The following is a 22,142-nucleotide window of genomic DNA, read 5'->3' as shown; positions in this document are numbered from 1 at the left end:
TGTAACTGCATTTCTTTAAGCTTAGCTCTTTTTTTCTCTGGTCTTCTGTAACAATAGTTGCATTAATTAGGATTACTAAGATTTTTCTTCCTGCTAGTTTGTGTGCTGAGGTAGTTTGCCTTTGTTTCTAAGCTCTGTGGAATCTAAATTAGCATTTTAAAACTTCTATTATTCCGGACCTGAGACAATTTGATTCTTTACGTTAATTATGAATTATTTAATTATTTAATTATTTAATTATTTTAATAACAGTGATAAAACCAAAGGAAAATAAGAAACTTAAGTAGAACATTTTATTAAGATATTCAGATATACAATGATAAGGTTCTGATTTAAATTCCATGAAACCATTCAATACATTTAGTGATAATATTTATTCTTAAAGGTAATAATTACAGTAGTATTCTGAATAAACTTTCAATTTTTACTATTGCATAATATAAGTTTCTATCACATTTGACAGATTGGAATTTTCTATAAACTATACATGCTAGATGATAGTTGATCTTGACAATACTATTTGAGATAATTAGGTACGGTCTGCAGGCTTCCTGATGTTGTGCCATATAGTGGATTGGAGAAGGAGTATGTAGAACTCTAAAGAAAAACACATAGAAAAGAATAGAATTTTATGCATTAATATAAGAGACTTCTTTCCAGATCATGAAGAACATAGCAAGTTTTTAATGATTTTCCACTGGAGTAATAAATGGAACAACCCTAATTCCCCAGCACTCACTCCCAGGAGACACTGCCTGAACCTCTGGCACCAGTCTAGTCTCAGTGTGTGCCTGTCTTCTGTGCACAGAAGCCACTGCCTCATCCTCACCTGTGGTGGGGTGGAGGGTATGCACTTGTCAGTATCTTTGCTGCTACTCCTTATGGTGCTGGTTTTTCTAAGTCTGCTGTATTTATTATAGACATGTTACACAAAATAATAAAAGAAACAAACAATTGTTTTTATTTGGGAGAATTGTATTTTGCAGAGTACGTATATTAGAAAATTTAAAATTTGGGACATTCTATAGGACAAACAACTTGATTTCTTTAATGAATAAATTGGAAGAAAAATATAAGATTGAGAAAATGGAACCTAGAAATTAAAAGAGACTTAAGAAACAAGTCTAACAATTTGAATGCATATTATCTTATACTGATCCTGATTTAAAAAATATATATATATATATAGCAACAACAACAACAAATATAAATGCCCCTACTTATTTATGAGACAACTGGGGGAGATTGAGCACTGACTGAATATTTGATGGTATCAAGGAACATTGTCAAATGTTTCGTTGAGATGCTGTGGTTAGATCCCTTAAATATGCATCTGAGTCTTTATAGATGAAATTAAATGACTTTTGGAATTTGCTTAAAAACATTCTGGTTGAATGTAAACTATGGACTCTGTGTGATGATGACAAGTTAATGTAGGTTCATCAATTGCTAACAATTGTTACTCTGGTGTGGGATGTTGACAGAGGAGGAGACTACGCATGTGTGGGGACAAGGAATATATGGGAGCTCCCTGTATTGCATTCTCAATTTTGCTGTGAACCTAAAACTGCTCTAAAGAAAATAAAATCTAAAAATGCCACCACCACTCCGGTGGGTGGAGGAAATGGCAGTAGAAGTGAATCAAGAATGACCATGGGCCCTAACCAGTTTGGCTCAGTGGATAGAGCATTGGCCTGTGGACTGACAGGTCCCAGGTTCGATTCCAGTCAAGGACATGTACCTTGGTGTGGGCACATCCCCAGTAGGAAGTGTGCAGGAGGAAGCTGATAGACGTTTCTCATCGATGTTTCTAACTCTCTATCCCTCTCCCTTCCTTCTGTAAAAAATCAATACAATATATTTAAAAAAGAAAAAAAGAAAAAAAGAATGACCATGGGTTGATAATGGTTGAATTTGCTGGCAGGTACATACCGGTTCATTATACAATTATCTCAATTTCTGTATCAAAATATGAAAATTTTCACTGAGTGTTTGGAAGACTTTTGGAGAAATTGATTTCTCTGTTATAATGTCAGTGAAGAAACACAGTTTAATTAATATAAAGGCATTTGCTTCTGAAAAAAATAGAAATAAAAGTAGCAACAAAGGTCAAGAGCAATTACAGGATTTTTTCTCTAGCTATTTCTAATGGAAGGAAAAAGGAATGTGAAAGGGAAATTTTTATTAGAAAATAAAATAAAAAGAAACTGCTTCCAGGGTTTGCTGGAGTCATCAGTCGCCCTGCCATAGGTAAGCATAGTAGAGAGCATCTTAAAAGCATGTTGGAAGGTGGGTCTTTGAAAGGGACCTCTTCCTGTGCACCAGAGAAGCCACCTTCTCAGTACAAAGTAAAGGATGCATAACACCTTCCGAACATACAGTTAATTATTTTAAGTTGATGAGATATTAATATTTAAAATCCCAAATTTAAGACACTACATTTAATTCTTATATAATTTTCTCCTTCAGGTACTAAAAGTTAAGCTCAGCTAAAGATAAAAAGATTACAATTTCTTTTTTGAAGTAAAAATAAAAAAAGATATATACATAAATAGGGTGTCCCAAAAATGTATGCACTGACTTAGAATAATTAGAAAGGCAGTGTTTATTAAAATCCATTTCATTTTCAAAATTGAGCTACCAGCTATTAAAGTGTGCATACATTTTTGGGGGACACTCTGTATTATACCTTCCTACTTTTTCAAAAAGATACATTTGGTTTTCTTAACATGCACTTATTTATTTATTACCCATTAAATAGGAATATATATCACTTTTACCTGATGTCTTGATTGACTAGACAGACCACCCAAAGTAATGATCTCCTGTGTTCTGGGAAATATCTTACTCCTTGTTTTCAATCATCCCCCAAAAATACTAACAATGTGTATTGACATCATAATTGATGAAAACAAAAAGAGTCAAAGGTTGTGTTAGACTTCAGCCTCACCAACCAAGCCTCAAAATGACCAGAAACCACCTGACCTGATACTTTTGCTACTATTTTCAAGAACAGTAGCAAACTGTTCATGACCTATTTTCACAAAAAAAAATAACGGAGGAAAATTAAAACTTTTATATGCTCATTTTGACAGGAGATTAAATTTTATACAACATTTCTAAAATCAGATGAGAGGAAGCTTTCAGAGATAGAAAGCAATGTGTCCTGGCTAACCCCATTTTATTACCCACTTAAGAAAAGGATGAGAAAAATTTTGCTTGCCATTTCCTCTCTAGCCTACTTCTTATGCTGGTAAGGAGTAGCCTAAAAAGGGCCAAGAAAGATGTAATGCACTACCATGTTTTCCGGCGTATAAGACGACCCCCTAAGTTTACAGTTAAAACATAGGTTTAGGCCTATATTCGCTGTATAAGACTACCCCCCACTTCCAAGGCAACACCAGTTTTTTTAATAGACCGCCTCTCTGACTCTGGCCAATCTAAGCAGGCTTTTTACTAGAACACACTGTAGCTTCGGGTACAGAACATGTATAATTTGCATGCATAAAAAGCCTGCTCAGATTGGCCAGAGTCAGAGAGGCGGTCTATTAAAAAAAGAACTGGTGTTGCCTCGGAAGTGGGAGGTAGTCTTATACAGCGAATATAGGCCTAAACCTATGTTTTAACTGTAAACTTAGGGGGTCGTTTTATACGCCGGAAAATACGGTATTTCTCTCTTTGCTTTCTGAGTTTTCAGGTAAAGGGCCTCATTGTCCACACCTACATAAGAGAACACAGAATGCTATCCTCCTTTTTGTCTTTGACAATAAAATATGAAGAACAGTCATATTTGAACTGTTATTCAAATACTCAAGTAAGAGTAGTTACTGTGAGTCACTGACTAACATTCTGTGGGTGAAACAGGTATTTTCCAGATTTCTCAGTTCCCTGAGTGTGAGCAGTGTGGCCACACAGACACTTAACAGTGAACTGATATTACAAGTAGATTGCAACTGTCCTGGAACGGAGAATTCTCATAGCACATTTGAGAGACTGAAACTCCTTTCCACCCACAGATGAAATCGTTCCTCTTAGTAAAGCGTGTTCAAACACGCTGTGTATGGGTGTGTTTTTGCTTCAGAAACAAAACAGTTCACCACCATCTCTTACCTCTGACTTCTCTGAGTTGCTCCAATTCCCATACACTGGATTAACAAATGCACAATTAACACTTCCTTTAGTTTTCCTTAAAGCACATGGGGTTGCAAAAAAAGAAAGAGAAAAGAATAAGTATTGAAATGTACCACTGTAAATTTTTAGGTAGAAATTTTTGTGAGACACATTGTCCAGTCTGCATACATATTGTTATGATTATCTATATATGTAAAAAGCCAGCGATCAGACACCGTTAACAACTGGGGAATGACAGGTTACTATGATGCCCACTGAGGCCAGCCAACCTGCCAGATCAGGGGCTGGGGCTGCCTGCCAACCTTCTGCCCCCTCCCCCACCCCCATGACCTTTCTCTGGGTGGCCAATCAGGGGTGACCCTTCCCCAATATGGGGTCAGCCAGCCAAACTTTTGCAGCCCCTTCCCCAGCTGGTCCCACCCCCAAGGGCCTGCACCACCCAGATTGGCTCCACCCCCAATTGGCCCCCTCACTTTTATCAGGGGCAGGTGCAGCTGGCCAACCACCTATTGCCCCTCCTCCAGGCTACTGACCCCCCCCAATAACCCCCCCACATTTGGGGGTGAGGCCAGCCAGCCCACCACCCATAGCCCCTCTCTGTAACTAGCCCCACCCCAGATCAGCCTCTACCACACCGATTGGCCCATGGCCACTTCCCCCAGCCAACTCTGTCCTCAATTGGCCCCTCATACACCAATCATGTCTGCCAACCTCCCACAGCTCCTCCCTTGGCCCAATTTAGGGGCAGGGACAGCTGACCCACCACCCACAGCCCCTCCCCATAGATGGCACTGCCCCAAATCAGCCCCCTGTCCCCAGTCAGGGATGGGGCTCACCAGCAATTGCTTGTGGCCCCTCTCCCTAGCCAGCCTAGCCCTGATTGGGCCCCAATCAGGGCAGGCCAGCTGGCCATCCTCCCAGTGCCTCTTCCTCCCAATAGGTCTAGCCCTGATCTGCCAATTGGGGCCAAGCCAGCCAGGCCCCATCCATACACAAATTTGTGCACTAGGCCTCTAGTATTACTATAAGACTTTTTAGCCTGACACCAAAGCAACCCCATTATTGAAAGCAAGAGTTATTTATCCTTTGAATATCTAGATCCAAATAAACCCAGACAAAGACAAAAATGGTATTAAGTTGATTTTTAAAATTGATTTCTTAAAATATTTCTCAAATAATATGAGGAAAAATATTAAAAAGAACAATCTATATATATAAAAACCTAAGCAACCATTACAACTGAATGATCAGAGTGACCAGAACAACCAGTTGACCAGTCGCTATGACATGCACTGACCACCAGGCGGCAGATGCTCAATGCAGGAGCTGCCCTCTGGTGGTCAGTGTGCTCCCACAGCCAACCTCCTGCGTCTGGCCAACCTCCCCTGGTCCCTCCCTACCACCGGCCAGTCAACTTCCCGCAGTCCCTCCCCACTTTCCCTACCCTGGCCAACAGGCCCCAATCATCCCAGCCCCAATTGGCCAGGCCCCAATTGGGACTGGGCAAGACAGCCCTGATCAGCCCTGATCACCAGCCAGGCATAGAGACCCCAGCTGTGCACATTTCATGCACTGTGCCTCTAGTATAATATAAAGTTATAAGAAAGGCCACCTTGATTTCCCTGAGACTTTAAGGTGCCAAGTCCTCACATTCTGAGGACTATTTTCCATGACAGTGCATGACTTAAAGATTTATGGCATCACTGTCTTTAATATTTTAAACAGAAAAGTTAAGTATGAGTGTTTTGAAGAGTTATTTTTGTTAATTTTCCTTTTATGAATCACAAATGGGCATGTCCTTGGTAATCTCACACATTGGTCTAAGTCCACATAATTGACTCAGATATAGTGGGATCCTAAGTGATCATTTTCTTTTTATACTTTAATTACTTAAGAGTCAATAGGCTTATCAGAAAACAACTAGCTTGCAATAGTGGCTGATAAAGAAAATATGACCATCACAGGAACAGAAAAATATATAACTGGATATGCAAATACACCCTACTAAAGACAGAGCAAGGATCACAGTCATGCACACAAATATGCATGCACACATACACATAATGGAGAATGAAAGACCAATTCCAGAATGACTCCAGTGTCCTGAGGAAAAATATGTTCATGAATACTTTTGATTAATCAAGGTATAATGACGACAAATTTGTCAATAATAAACATTTAAATCCTCAAAGAAAAGAGAGTAAAGAGGAAGCTCTTGTTGTGCTTTTTGAAAATAAGTTGTCACAGGTATGTGACCTCTTATTCTATCCACCAAAACCAACCGTATAGTCCTCTTCTAAAACGAGTGAGCCCGGCAGCATAACCTGGGTAATTGTGTTTGGCTGGCAATACATTCTCCCTGTGGATTCAGTGTCTTCCACGCTTCCTGCCCACCACGGTGTCTATACCATTGGCTTAAATATTCAATAATCTCACCAGTTCACCCTCACTGTGTCTACATTTTGGTTATTGATGAAGAGAGCAATAGCAGCCTTTTTGTGGATTACATTTTGAAAAAACAATCATATAATAGAATACTCTTAAACGATGGGGCAACAAGTGTCATTAACTGAATACTTAGGATTACCCCCATTAAATCAAACAAGTGGTGCTTGATCCCTTGCCTGTTCTTCCCCCAAGAATAACCAGAGTAAGTTCTCAGAGCAGCAGGCTCAGGAAATGGTTGGGTTGGGGCATGAGAAGGGTTGCTTTCAAAGTTGAGACTTGGTACAAAATGAAGGGCAGTTTTGAGATGCTTCAAAGTGTCAAAGCAAAAGCTGGTACAGGAGATAGATATTAACATGGAGGTAGGGGAAATCAAAACAGAAGAAAAATTAAGCAGTAGGTAAAGAGGGGGATAGCCACAGATACCAGCAGCTCATAAAATTAATCTTGCCATGAAAAGGAAGCAGGAGGAAAACCAAACCATAGGACCAGACAGGACAGATGGTGCAAAGGCAGGGCATGCAACCAGGATGAGGGACAGGCTTGGCAGCCGACCGGATAGAAGAGAGGCTCAGAACACAGCAACTCTTAATATGAGGTGATTACATTTGGCTTTGGACTGCTGGGACCCCAGATGACCTAGACCAAGATTAGCAGGCTGAAGTCAGGTAAATTGATCCATTTTCCAGCCCTGTTAATTCAGCTATTAAATCTAATTTTCTTCAGAAAGGATTTTGTCTTAAGCAATTTTATATTAAAATGAGGAAAAAAACTGCAGGATTGAGTAACTACAAAGAAGGAAGTGTGCTAGTTAAGGGGAAGGATGTGGAATTTTAACAAAGAGGAAAGGGTTATGATAGTGAAAGAGGAACAAAGGTTAATCCTTCATACTACAAATTATCTTTATTAGCAATCTCACACTTTTATTTTTTCCAAATACAAAGATGTCTCCAAATATTAGAAACCACTGAGTTGTTAGGATTAATTCTTAATATCTTTTCTTTGTGAAGTAAAATATTACTCATCGCCCATAAATACTACTATTAAATGCATTTCTGGTATCAACTCCATACCATTTATGATTTCAAGTTCTGTGATATAATTTTTTATTTTCTTCAATTTTATAAATTTGGTTTTCAAACATGATAAATTTTACTTTCAAATGCTGATTCCTTATATGAGGAAAAAAACGAATTATGATGTGTTTCTGCTAGTTCTGACACTATATGGTGCAACGGTAAGTCTGCATTAGGCTAAAAAAATGCTACGTTTAACTTATATTTGTAGATAGGCAGATGGTTCAGAAAGAGCTGAGGTTTCAAAGAATCTAGCCACCCCTAGGAGTCAGCAAGGAATTGGCTTAGACGTTTAGAGTTGAGGAAAGGAAAACCTGCATGGATCACATCAGTTTCCACCCATAACTTATGCATTCACTTAAATTATTATTAAATGCCATGCTTTATCCAATATGTGCAGAAACTGCATAAAGTGGAATTCTGAGTGGGTTTAAGAGAAATATGTCAGTGCAGAGCTAGGGCAATTCTGTTGGGAATTTCCAATTTAAAAATAGTGAGCATATGTATACTTCTAAAGGAATTCACTTCATAGATTATTGACTAAGATATTTTTTAGTATTAATTAAAAACGTGAAAGCGTTTATAAAAAGCATCTGAAATTATTGTAAATGGACAATGAAGATAATAAAAAAAACTACAACAAAAACTCATCTATGTTGAATATAGTAAACATGACTTTGAAGTAAATGTTTATTTTATTTTATATAAATACAGGGGTGGGCAAAAGTAGGTTATAATTGTGAGTACACAAAACAAAGTTTAACCTTGTATTATTATTTATTAATTATTGTTTTATCTTCCATATGAACAACTCTAAGCCTACTTTTGCTCTCCTTGTATTTTAAAAGTCTTATTGAATTATAATTTACAAATCATACAATTCTTTCAACACATATAATTTAACTTTTAAAAGTAATAGTGATATTAATTTACTGTAATTAATTATTAATTTTGAGAAATGTAAAATAACATAAAATTTGACATTTTAATTGTCTTTTAAATGTACAGTTCAGTATAATTCATTATATTCACAATGTTACACAACCACACCAATATGTATTTCCAAAATGTTTCCATCACCACAAATAGAAACTGTAGCCATTAAACAGTAACTTTACATTTTTCCTTCCTTCAACTCCTATAACCTCTAATTTTTTATTTTCTATCTCTATAAATTTATCTATTATGGATACTTCATATGAGTGGAAATGTGGAAATATACAATACCTATAATTTTGTGACTACCGTATCTAACTTAACACAATGCATTCAAAATTCATCTATATTGTAGCATATACAAAACTTCAAGTCATTTTTATGGCTGAATAATATTCCATCATATTCATATACTACATTTTGTTTTTCATTTGATGATAGATACTTGAGTTGTTTCCACCTTTTGGCTATTGTGAATACTCTGCTGTGAACATTGGCATGTAATTATCTGAGTCCCCGTTTTCATTACTTTGGGTATATAATTATTCCTTAGGAGTAAAATTGCTGGGTCATATGGTAATTCTATTTAGCTTTTTGCAGAACTAAACAATTTTCCAGAGCAGCTGCACCATTTTACATTTCCACTAATACTTTATGAGGTTTTCTATTTGTCCACATCCCTACTAACATTTACTATTTTTTGTTTTGTTATTATTGCCATCTTAATAGGTGTGAAGTAGTATTTAATTAGAGTTTTGATTTGCATTTTCCCTAACAACTAATGACATTAATATAGGCCATTTGTATATCTTTTTTGAAGAAATGTCTATTCAAGTCTGCTTATTTTAAAAAAAATATTTGTTATTGAATTTTAGAGAGAGATAGAAACATCAATGAGAGAGAAATATCCATCAGGCTGCCTCTTGCACACCCTCTAGTAGGTGTGCAAACCCAGGCATGTACCCTGACCAGGAATCAAACCTGCATGAGTCAATGCTCAACCATTGAGCCACATTGGCTGGGGAAGTCTGTTTATTTTTTTAATTGTGTTGTTGCTCCCTTTGTTGTTGAGTTGTAGGGTTTTTGTGTATTCTGGGTACTAGGCTCTTACTAAATGTATCATTTCAAATATTTTCTCCCACTTTGTACGTTATCCTTTCACTTTCTTGATAATGCCCTTCAATGTATGAAAGTTTTTGATACAGTCCAGTTTAGTTATTTTTCTTTGTTCTTGTGCGTTGGGTATCATATCTAAGAATGCGTTGCCAAATCCCAGGTCATGCAGATTTGCTCATATGCTTTATTCTAGATTTTTAAAAATGATTTTAAGTTCTTAAAAAAAAAGATATGTTTCCCCCCCTTGGGGGACCCCAGGTTGGACACTGGCCCATTCATAAATACCTTGCGGGGGAGGGAGGGAGAAGGGACAGGGTTATAGCTGTTTTGTTTAATTGGAACTGGAAGAAAGATCATGCCTTACTTTATGTCCTTCCCAGAAAGGGGGAGGGACACCCTGATCGCACTCCTGTACTGGCCACCGCTGATGTCAGTCATCACGTTGAGTTCACTTCCCTAGAGAGTTTGGATAAATTCAGGTAAGAGCTGCAAGTACGCACCTCAAGGGTCATAGAAAAGCAATTCACCTATGACTGATCTCTCCATTCAGAAGTGTGCAGTCTTAATGTACAGTGATGAGAAACTGCTATTTTATGATCTTTTCAAAAGCTTGATTGAAAACTAAAAAAAGAAAAAAAAAAAGAGAAGATATATATTTTTATTGATTTCAAAGAGAAAGGGCAAGGGAGAGAGAGATAGAAACATCAATGATGAGAGAAAATCACTGATCAGCTGCCTCCTGCATGCCCCTCACTGGGGATGTGCCCTGACTGGGAACAGAACCATGACCTCCTCCTGGTTCATGGGTCCACAGTCAATCAGAGCCAGACCGCCCAGGCTTAGCTCTTATATTTATGTCTAAATTAACCTATTTTCAATTAATTTTTGTGCATATTTATGGTAAGGGTTCAACTTCATTCTTTTGCATGTAAAAATCTAGTTGTTCCAGCAGCATCTAGACTATTATTTTTTTATTGAATGTACTTGGTACACTTGTCAAAAATTAATTGGTCATAGATGTCTGGGTTTATAGTTGGATTACTAGTTCTAGTCCATGCATATTAGTTTGTTCAGACCTCATCTTTAGTTTGCTATAGCTTTATGGTAAGTTTTGAATTAGGAAGTGTGAATTCTCCAACTTTATCCTTTATCAAGATTGTTTTGACTCTTTAGTGTTCTTACTCTTCCTTATGAATTTCTGCAAAAAACGGGCTGTTGGAGTTTTAATATTGAGTAGGTTGTGTGTGTGTATATAAATATATGTATATATTTATATATTGCTTTGAATACTTTCAAGTATTGACAGCTTGAAAATACTAAGTCTTCCTATCTATAAACTTGAAATGTCTTTTCACTTATTTAAGTTTTATTTAATTTCTTTTAGTAATACTTCATTCTGTTAAGCATAGAAATTTTTAACCTCCCTGGTTAAATTTATTCCCAGGTATTGTTATATTCTTTTAGATTCTATTGTCATATGTGATTGCTTTCTTAAAATATTTTTATGATTTTTCGTTACTTGTATTTAAGAGAACAAATGATTTTGGTGTGTTGTTCTTATATCCTGCAAATTTGCTGAATTCATTTATTAGCTTTAGTGAATTTTTTGTATATTTTTGGGAATTTTCTATAAATACAGTAAGATTGTTTGTAAACAGAGATAGATTTATTTATTCTTTTCCAATTTGGATTTATTTTATTTCTTTTTCTTGTCTAATTGCTCTGGTTAAGTTTTCTTATTACACTATATGAAATTGGGGTAATTATAATGCAGCTATCAAGGTGATTTGAAGAGCTAAACATGATAATTAATTTACTAAAATATACTTCTTGGGCATGCTTTTGTGAAGGAAATTGCTCTCATATTTTCACTATAAAATAATTTCTAGATATTGTTTCTAAATGTTAAAGAATATTCTAATATCCCAAAAAATGATTGTCCTGAGTTAAGGAAAATGATGCTCTACAATGTAGTCACTCACTCCTTAAGAGGTAGAATGATAGAATGTTGATTATGTTGCTTATCATCTTTCAAATTTTTTATTTAAATTTGTCCAATATTTCCAAAGCACATACTATGTACTAAACTCTGCATTATGTACTGGACTTACAAGGCTGACCAACATATCCATGAAACTTGTAGAACTTGAACTTGTCTCTACAACTTCTTTTGGAATTTCTGTCTCTTAGGTGAAATTTCATGTTCATAAAATGCCTACCACAAATAGATGCCCACCGATAGTTTAATGCTATTCTCTTTTGTTTCTTTTTCTTTCTTCCTTTTGTCATTTACATCTTCTTTTAAACTTGACCCCAATGCCTGGGATTAATGAAGAGACATCAGCATGAAGAAAAAACAATGAGGAGGTATCAAATAATCACTATAATACTTATTAATATTTTAAAATTAGATCTATTAATTTAAAGCTATCAAGGACCTTTGTCATCATCTTATTAATGACTTTTAACAAATGGGGCAACTGAGATCCCCCCCCAGACATACAAGTATTTTGTTTGGTTTTCTCTTCTACCTCAGCATCTAGTGAAGTACCTAGTGCAGTAGGAATCAACCAAATGTTTATAGGAAGGGTAATTTCATGAATGCATTTAGTCTGAAGGCTTAATGATGGAACAAAATTCATTAACCTCTCTACCCTGTTTGCCTATACCCACTCCTAACAATATTAACAATATACTTCATTGGTATCCAGAGAGAGAAGAGATTAATTTTTTGCTGTTGTTATCATGGAGCCACATTTGTATTAGCTTTCTGTTCCACTTAGTGCAAGACTTTAAGTGGGGCAGGAGTTTATTTTTGCCCACTACCTCTTTCCGTTTTATTTTCAGGAAATTAAGTGGCACGGAAGAGTAGCTGAAGGCTTCCCTGAAGATGAGCGGAGTCTAACAGAATAGAGAAGGCCCTCCTATCCTTTTCTATTACATACAAATGGAAAAAAGTCATATTATTGTAGAAAAATCAATTTGGTATGAATAACTCATTTTATAATATTTGAAAAATAATGGTCTGTGTTCCTCATATAGTATATGTATCTCTGAAAAGTGAGAGACATGTAATATCCCTGTATAACTAGGATACATTTTAGGCTATGAAGACTTGATTTGTTACTATTGAGGAAAATATTTTCTAACCATAAAAGTACATGTGACATTTTTTAAAACTAAGGACCCATTTAAATGATGGTGGGAATGGAATTCATTTATTCTAAGAGTCATGCCTATTATCTTATCTTTAACTTCACCTGACTAATGGTGAATCTGCTGTGTCTCAGAAAAGTAAATTTCAGTTCTACTCTCCCTATTTCCACCAGTAATTTTAAACACTTTTTAAAAATTTAAATCATTTTTTTATTTTTCAATTATAGTTGACATGCAATGTTATACTAATTTCAGGTATACACCTCAGTGATTAGACATATAATTTACTAATTGATCATCCTAATAAATCTAGTACCCATCTGGCACCACACATAGTTATTAGAATATTATTGACTATATTCCCTATGCTGTAATTTACACCCCATGACTATTCTGTAAAACCCAGTTTGTATCCGTTAATCCCTTTACATTTTTCACCCATTCCTCTGATTCCATCCCATCTGGAAACTATCAAAATATTCTTCTGTATCAATGAGTATATTTCTGTTCTGCTTCATTGTTTATTGTTTAGATTCATTTCTTGATAGACACATGTATTTATTGCCATTTTTTTCTTGTTGTACTTGTGTTGTTGTTGTTGTTGTTGTTGTTGTTGTTGTTCTCGTTCTCCTTCTCCTTCTCCTTCTCCTTCTCCTTCTCCTTCTCCTTCTCCTTCTCCTTCTCCTTCTCCTTCTTCTTCTCCTTCTTCTTCTTCTTTTTCTTCAAGAAAATCCTTTAACATTTCATGTAAAACCTGTTTGGTGGTTATGAACTCCTTTAGCTTCCCTTATCTGGGAAGCATATCTTTTTAAAAACTATCTTTATTGCTAAGAGTATTATAGATGTCCTTCTTGTTTCCCCCCATTAACTTTCCCATACCCCTGGACCCTCAGGTCTTCATCACACTATTGTCTGTGTCCATGGGGTATGCAGAGAATACAAGTTCTTTGGTTAATCTCTCCCTCAGACCCCCAATCCAGAGATTCATCAGTCTGTTCTATGCTTCTATATCTCTGGATCTATTTTGTTCATTAGATTTCATATAAGAGTGAGATATTTTTCTAACTGGTTTATTTCACTTAGCAGAAGCTCTTTTGATTCTAAATGTTCACAACTAGTTCTTGCAGCAAATTGGCCTGGGGGTTAAACCCCTCTCATTGAAGTGCCAACAATAATCAAGGCTCAACTACACAGTAGACATGGCCCACATGGAAAGGTGGTACACCTGGAGTGCCCAGCTCCAGTGAACTGGACCTAAAGGACACCTCCTACATTAAGCCACTCTACCTGGCTGGGGAGACATAGATCTACATAATACGTAAACTCATCAATTAGGTTTTTTCACAAATGTTTCTAGTCCTAAGACTTTGTATGAAGCCCTTTTGAGTGTATTAGTCTTTCAGATTAGAGGAATATATATTACAAAATACTAATAAAAATAAAATATTTCTGAGTTTCCACTTTTACTTGTATCTATTTTTAATGTTTCTTAACCAGGATGTTCATAACTTTTTTCTCTGTCTCATCATAAAAATTAATAAGTGATACTTTTTTTTATTTTTGTTTCCTGATTTTAAAACCTAGGAAACTGAGGTGTTTTTATTGTTGTTTTTGGTCATTTTTAACTCACAGTAATAAAAAGAGATTGGTAAACTATGTTTCCTGTGTAATTTTCAGTGGCACATAATTCACCCTTACCATCTTATTTCTTTTCTTAAAAACTTAGACAAGTTTTATTTTACATCTGGTCTCTGATCATTTCCAATCCAAAATTCAGTCTGTTTGAATAGACTGTTTTTAAGGAGGGTTATTACAAATTTTAAAAGTTAGATAATATTTTGTAATTTTAAAATAATGACAGATTTAGGGAAATTTGCAAAGATAAGCACAATAGAAGACTGTAAAGCAAATAAAAAGTAGACAGGAAGTTGGAGAAAGGGACTCTGAAAACTAGAAAATAGAGTTGAGCCAGACGTAATGAGATAGTACATGAAATGGGTATAGTGAGAGTCTATACGCTCATTAAATGTATAATACAAATTTGCCTTTAAGATTTATGAATTTAAATTTAAGCAAGACAATAAAGTTACATAGGGTCACACTTTCAAAAAGAAACAAGCCAGGTGCTTAGAAGCACATCTCCAGCTCAGGAGAGAAGACTTAACTTATATTGTGTGTTTCCTGTTACCATAATCTAGGCCAGTGCTCGGCAAACTCATTAGTCAACAGAGCCAAATATCAACAGTACAACGATTGAAATTTCTTTTGACAGCCACATTTTTTAAACTTAAACTTCTTCAAAATAGACTCTCCCAGGCCATGGTATTTTGTGGAAGAGCCACATTCAAGGGGGCAAAGAGCTGCATGCGAGCCACAGTTTGCCGACCACGGATCTAGGTTAACAAAGTAGCAAGCCCCCAAAACATTATCTTAAGAAAAAATACTAATGGGTTTCACTAAATTGTTCGTTCACTCATATCTATTAAAATACCAGACTAACACTGCCAACAAGTGCTTAGTAAAAACTGCCTAGGAGAAGGTGGTAGCAAGAAGGTGAATGATTTTTAAGGAACCGTTGACACACAGAAGGGCCTTAGAGAATTTGACTTGGGGGAGTGGGGCATTTTCATGTTTGTGTTTATTATAAAAAAGTCACCAAGACTAAAATATGTAGTAGGTAATTAGTGTCAGCACATTAAATCTGTCATAAGGATCTATAGGTATAATGAATTGCATGACATCATGAGGCAATATAAGAAAGAATATTGAGTCTATTCAATCAATCTTTTCTCACTGACTGTACATGTCTATCTATTATCTTACTACTGTTAAAGAGAAAGGGGAAAATCATGCTAACTAGTACGTGGAGATAATCAGCTATATAATGGCATCTACTTCTGGTAAGATTATGACTTTTTTTTTTTAAAAAAAAAAAGAATTAAAACAAAAAATCTGGAAAAAATAGAAAGGAAGAAAAGAAGCAAGCCAATTTGAAAAAAACAGAAGGGAATGTTTACGAGCTCCTTTTCATTTCCAAGCCTTTAAGGAACAAGCCGAACCAAATGTTTGGGTGAAAAAGTTCAGAGAGAATCGGGTTTGCAAACATAACCAGAAATGCCACAAAAGGGAGAGGAAAGGATTAATCATCCGGGGTCACACAATCAAACAACCAGGACACCAAATTTCGCTAAACTCCTTCACATGTTACAGCAGCTGCTGAATTTTCCTCTTACTCTTTTCAGGCAGGAAATAAGTGTCGCTGACCACAAAGCCTGTCACCGTTTAATGCGATCTTGCTGTGGCAGAGGGCTCCAGGGGGAACATGCCCGGGAAATATGGATGCAATTAGCATGACTAACGCTGACCCAGGTTCCTGTCGCTTAACCTGCAGGAGACCCCATGCTGCCAATGGGAGCGCAGTCTCCACGGGCTTCCCCTCCTCTGACTGCGGTGTGAGCACATTCACAACCACCTAATGGGAACCAGACGCAGAGCGGGAGAGTCCTCTGGAAGTGCATTGGGTAGTACACTGGGGAATGTTTGCTTCGCCTCGTAAAATTACTGGGAGCCGACCTCTAGGAAACAATCAGAGAGGAAGACAAAGATTTATACACAAAGGGGTTCATCACAAATGGCTGAGGATAATGAAAGATTAGAGACGATCTAGATGTCTAATAATACGAGAATGGCCAGATGATGAGACATACACTACTTGAGAGAGTATCAATAAGCCTTTCAAGTAATGCTTCGGTGGCACAAGGGCGGCGTTTTTCAAAGCGCGCCTGTGGGCCCCCAGAGGCCCCAAGACATCTCCAGGGGCTACACCCTTCAAAAACATCTTCATAATAAGACACAGGGGTAAGAGATTCAATCAAAGTGCAATCTAAATTAGTTAATTTTATCGTAGCATACTTTTTTTTTCACTGTGTTGATATTTGTACCAATGGAGCAAGTGCAATGGTGGGTAAAAACTGCAGAGTGGTGCAGCCACTGTGGAAAGCAATACCGAATTACTTCAAATAATTAAAAATGGAACTGCTTTATAACCCAGTAATTCCACTTCTGGGAATGTATCCGAAGAAACCCAAGACACTAATTCAAACGAATATATGAACCCCTATATTCATTGCAGCATTATTTAAATGGCCAAGGTTTTGGAAACAGTCCGAGTCCATCAGGAGATGAGTGGATAGGACAGCTATGGTACAGGTACACAATGGAACACCACTCGGTTGAAAAAAGAAGGAAGATTTACCCTTTGTGACAGTATGGATGGACCTGGGAAACATTATGCTTAGTAAAATAAGCCAATTGGAAAAAGACTAGTACCTTATGATCTCATGCGTAGGTGGGATCTAGTGGACAAACTGGCCTAACAAGAAAAATAAGAGAGTAGACTTGTAGATAGAGAGGAGGCTGGCAGTTTTCAGGAAGGGGGAGGGAGGAAGGACAGGTGGAGGAGTGAGTAAAAAAGAAAAAAAGGAGAGAAAGAACTCATTGATACAGCCAACAAAAAAACCACTTCTGTTCTTTATATTTCACTATGCGCAGTCATTTTACTCACAGGACATATAGTACTTCCTTTAATTGGGATGAAATACTTTTCTATGTAAATTGCTCTGTATGAAACTCACTCTGATTTCCTTATTGAATTCTCTTAGACACAATCCCTTTGTTGAAAAGTGATTGCAATATTGAAGGTAATAATCAATCTTTGTGATTTGCAGTACCAATCACCTAGCAACTTGCTTCACTGTGAAGTCTTTTTGACAATTTAAAGTTGAAAAACTTAGTAAGAATCTGTGTAGAAAATGGGCCTTGTTGCACCTATTTATTTATATTCATAGATCTGTCACTTGAATGTTAACTTCCTCTGGGCAGAGCTAAAGTCTTTATTTTACAGTTTCCCCAGGAAACATTATGACTGAGTCCTGAGAATGTGTCATGTACTCTATTACAGAGCCACTCAGAGTGTGACTTATTTATGGCTTGGTCTTATTCTGTTTATTGTTCCATGATGAGATAATAAAAATAGAGAACCAGTGTTTAGAAACATTTGTAGCAATTTGACAGAGTACATTTATGTCTGTTGGGGCTAAGAATAAAAAATTTGGACTAGTATTTTATATCTTTTAACTTCATTTTTTCCCAATTCTTATAAAAACATTAGTATGTGATGAATTGAAAACAACAAACCAAAACAGAGCTGATCCTTCACTAAAAATACAATAGTTTGAATGGCTTTTTTCTACACTGTGAGTCCTCAGATGAGTAAACACTCATTTGCTTGGCTTACTTATCTTCCTTCAGTACGTTTTTGCTAGCTAACTCTCTGAAAATATTCTGTTCTCTTTCTTCTTATGATGTGAGATCTCAAAGCTTCATTTTTGGAAGGGCCAACTACTATATAACTTTGTCTCATCAAATTGAAATGCTTTTTTCATGTAAATTTCTCTATGTGAAAACTCACTCTAATTTCCTTATTGAATTATCTTAGATACACAATCATTTGATTGAAATAGATTGCAGTGTTGAAGTTAATTATCAGACTTCATGATTTCCCTTGGCAATCACCTAGCAACTTGCCTCTTTCTAAATTTTGTTAGATGATTTTAAAGTTGACAGCACTATATGAGAATTTGTCTAGAAAAATTTACTTGTTTTATTATGACTCTCAAATATTCACAAATTCCTTTAAATAGAGCCTATTTTGAATTTAATACTTGTAGTTAAAATTACCTTTTACCATGAATAAACTCAGTTATAATACTTAAAAAACTTAAGGAATAAAATTATATTGTCTTATAGTTTTAAAAACAACCTATGTTTGAAACTTCAAGACAAATTATAAGCACACAGCACAATTAGCTTCCTATGTAGATTTTGTTAAAATGGAACTTTACCCTATTGATTCTCAGTATATTTCCCTCATTTTCTCTTACCTGACCTACGTTTTATTCACAGTGACCATGATTTTCTCTGTCACAACTCATGCCTTTACATGAGTGCTTCTGCCTCCTTGGAATGCCCATCCTCTTTTCATCTAGTGATTTCAGCCAGAGCATTCAGACTTGCATGATGTGGCGCATCTCACTAAACCCTTTTCTGCGTCACCACCATGTGGCTTCCACTTCGAAGCAAATTCAGCTTTTCCTTGGCTGTGTTTATCTGGTGCTTTGCAGAAAGCAATGGTATGTCCTATTAAGATACGCTTGTTGAAGAACTGATATTATTTGCTTTTCCATATGCTCTCCCTACGAGAGTGTAGATAACTTTTTTATTTTTTACATTCTCAGCCCCTAACAGTGCCAAGCGCAAAATAGGTGCTTAATAAATGTTTGCCAGCAAATATATTAATAAAGTACTAAGAGTTTCTGACTTATGTGTGTTTTGTTTTACAAAGATGAAAATAAGCTGTCCATTTAAGTTCTGTTGTCAATCTGTACTGTGAGTCATTAATGAGCTAGAAATTCAATACAGTAAACATAGTGCTAAACTTATAGCAGTGTCCCCAAGGATCTTTATAAAAAACAAATATGTGAAATGTGATTTGAAAGCAGAAAGGAGTCTATCAGGAGGATAGCAAAGTAGTTACTGAAGAAAAGTTAAGAAGTTGCTCCCATGCCCCCCTTCCAAATCCCTTACAGAAAACTGACAAAGAACTACCTAACTGTTCAGATTCTGTAGTCAAAGTTGCTGAATGCATTTGCTGCATGCCATGGTAGAGCGATATGATTTACTAATAACACACTTCACTTGACTGCATTCTTGTCCTTCCTCTTTTACACAGGTCACCTCTTTCATGGAGCATCTCTGATTTCCCTATAACACCTTGACCTACTCTGATGGCTGGATACAAGGAATCACATGAAACATAGAAATATCATGAGCTGAAATGCTGTGAAATATTTACAGTGAACTGAAGAAAGGACCGTGAGTCCTGTCCAGGGGGCAATCTCTGCCAAACAGTTCTGTTTCAACATGGAAACATGGCTATCTTCAGGTCAAATAATTAGAACATGGGCTGTTATACAGTAAAGTGCTCTGTAAAATTTTTATATAGCTTTCATTTATTTTTGTTGTTGTTAATCCTCACCCTAGGTGATTGATATTTTAGAGAAAGAGTGGGAGGGGGAGAGACAAAGAGAGAGAAACATCTATGTGAGAGAGACACATTGATTGGTTGCCTTCCACACGCAACCCTTGGGGCCGGCCAGGAATTGAACCTGCAACCAAGGTACATGTGCTTGCCTGGAATTGAACCCGGGGCCCTTCCGTCCGTGGGCTGGTGCTCTATCCACTGAGCAAAAACTAGCTGGGGCCATATTTCAACCCTTAAGCTATTTGGAATTTGTGTCCAATGACAATAGATTTGCAACCACACACAGGTCCACACCAAATGAAGCCGGTATTATTCAAGACTTGTCTTCCTGACACATTGCATGTAAACTAATTTTGTTTAATCAAATAATATATTTTCTAACTATGATGGAATTAGTTATTTTTAAAAATGACTAAATATTTAGTAAAAATAGCAAATCATTTTGGAACTCATATTAAATTTCTACTTTTGTTCCATTAATAAATATGAGAACTATTTTCTTAAAAAGAGTTAATCTATACACTAATTTGAAAATGACTTCTCTAAGAAAATAAAATGAGGAGAACAATACCTTTATAAATAAAACTGGTAATTATATTAGATTGACAGATGTCATGCAATGTTTTCAGAAGTTTCAAAGCAAAATCTGTCATATATCTGTATATCTAAATTAAATGCTCTAGTATGAGGATAATTTGGGGGAAAGTGAACACAGTTACTCATAACTAAATTCCATTTCCTGCCCCCCTGAAGTGCCCAGGTGTTTTGATGCTAAGTTTTTCCCCCCATAGATTTTGAATACTTATACTTGCAGATTTTGTTTTTCTTTATTAATATCCTAGTATTTAAGCTTCTGATTATGGACTGATTTTTAGAGAATTGTGGACTCCCATAATCAGTCTGCCAAGAGTCATACAAGCAGAATCATTTGTTGTTCCTTGATTTGCTTTCAACTTTCACAGAATAGAATGCAATTCAGTCAACTGGATGGAAATTATTTAAGAATACCAAACAATGACAACTCAACTTTTAGAGTCCATCTTGTGAGGATTCTAATCTGAATAAATTCTGAAGCATTATGGCCAAGTAAGAGATTGCTTTGGAATATAAATTGTTCATTTGGGTCCCAACATACTATTGTAAATAGGCTGAGAAATTCAACCTAACAATTATTTACTGAGATGAATTCCTAACTGCTACTTGTGAACTTAGGGATATAAATATGAATAGCACAAGGATCCTGCCTCCAAGCGGCTCAAAATCTTGGGAAGTCAAATGTGATGAGTGGAAAACAAGCTGAGAACTAAGTGCTTTGGGAGCTCAGAGGCAGAAGTGGTGACTTCTGTCCAAAGTGCCCTGGGAAGGTTTTCAGAGGACACCATTTTTGTGGTTAGCTTTGGTAGAAGTCTTACCTTTTATGTTTTATTTTTATGGTAAAGAAAGCAGTAAGCCCAGCATTTCTAGAAGCTTGTTCTACATTTTATATTGGAAAGGTGGCAGTTTGCATTACTCATTTATGTCTTGAGCATAATCAGCACATAGGGCCTGAACTCCAAGACTTTGATGTATCTACAAATCCCAGCCATCTGATTCTTCATCTTCCCTAGATGTTATTTATGAAATGCACACCATGTGTTAGGCAAGATGCAAGATAAACAAACAATGTTGCCCCTGCTTTCCAAAGAGTTATTAGTGAATAGTATGACAACTGAGTTCCAGACATTGCTGAGTTCACCAGTCAGTTGTGTGGTCAACACCACCACACAGATAGATTTGCCAAATGTTTGGTCTCTTATTGAATTATAACGTAGGCACATTTTTACTTTTTAATTAAGCATTAATTCTCTCAGAAAATTGTAATGCAAAGATTAAGGTAGGATACTTCTCAGATTAAAGGTACCCTAATAGCCCTGGAATACTCAGGGCTCAAACAATCAAGTTCAATATTCCATTCAAATCATGCAATTTTAGAGCTTGGAGATAACTTTAAAATAATTTAATTATCATTTTTTACTATATAGTAGGTGAAACAATGATTATAAGAAAGAATAATTTAGGCAACACAACATTTTAAATTTATAGTTACATTTTATATTAATGGTATAATAAAAAATATAAATGGCACATTAAACTCATGATTTCATGAATATTATTTCCCTAGAGAAAACTAAACAAAAAAT

At 36.1% G+C, this 22,142-nt stretch overlaps 1 protein-coding gene across 1 annotated transcript in view; it reads right to left on the bottom strand.

Annotated features, from left to right (window-relative positions):
• Positions 1 to 272: 272 nt before the first annotated feature.
• The window catches only part of MALRD1 (MAM and LDL receptor class A domain containing 1), a gene marked incomplete at its 5' end in the record, with an annotated part of 553,418 nt that continues 531,548 nt past the window's right edge, over positions 273 to 22,142 (bottom strand). The window contains 2 exons of the mRNA XM_084867858.1: positions 273 to 597; positions 4,111 to 4,186. Of these exons, the coding sequence (XP_084723984.1) occupies positions 517 to 597; positions 4,111 to 4,186 (157 nt within the window). The 3' untranslated portion in view covers positions 273 to 516. The remainder of the gene's footprint in view (positions 598 to 4,110; positions 4,187 to 22,142) is intronic.

Source organism: Pipistrellus hanaki (genome assembly GCF_964339955.1).
Source record: "Pipistrellus hanaki genome assembly, chromosome: 1".
NCBI lineage: Eukaryota > Metazoa > Chordata > Mammalia > Chiroptera > Vespertilionidae > Pipistrellus > Pipistrellus hanaki.
Note: the sequence above shows the minus strand (reverse complement) of the source record. Positions and strands in the feature narration are given on the sequence as shown.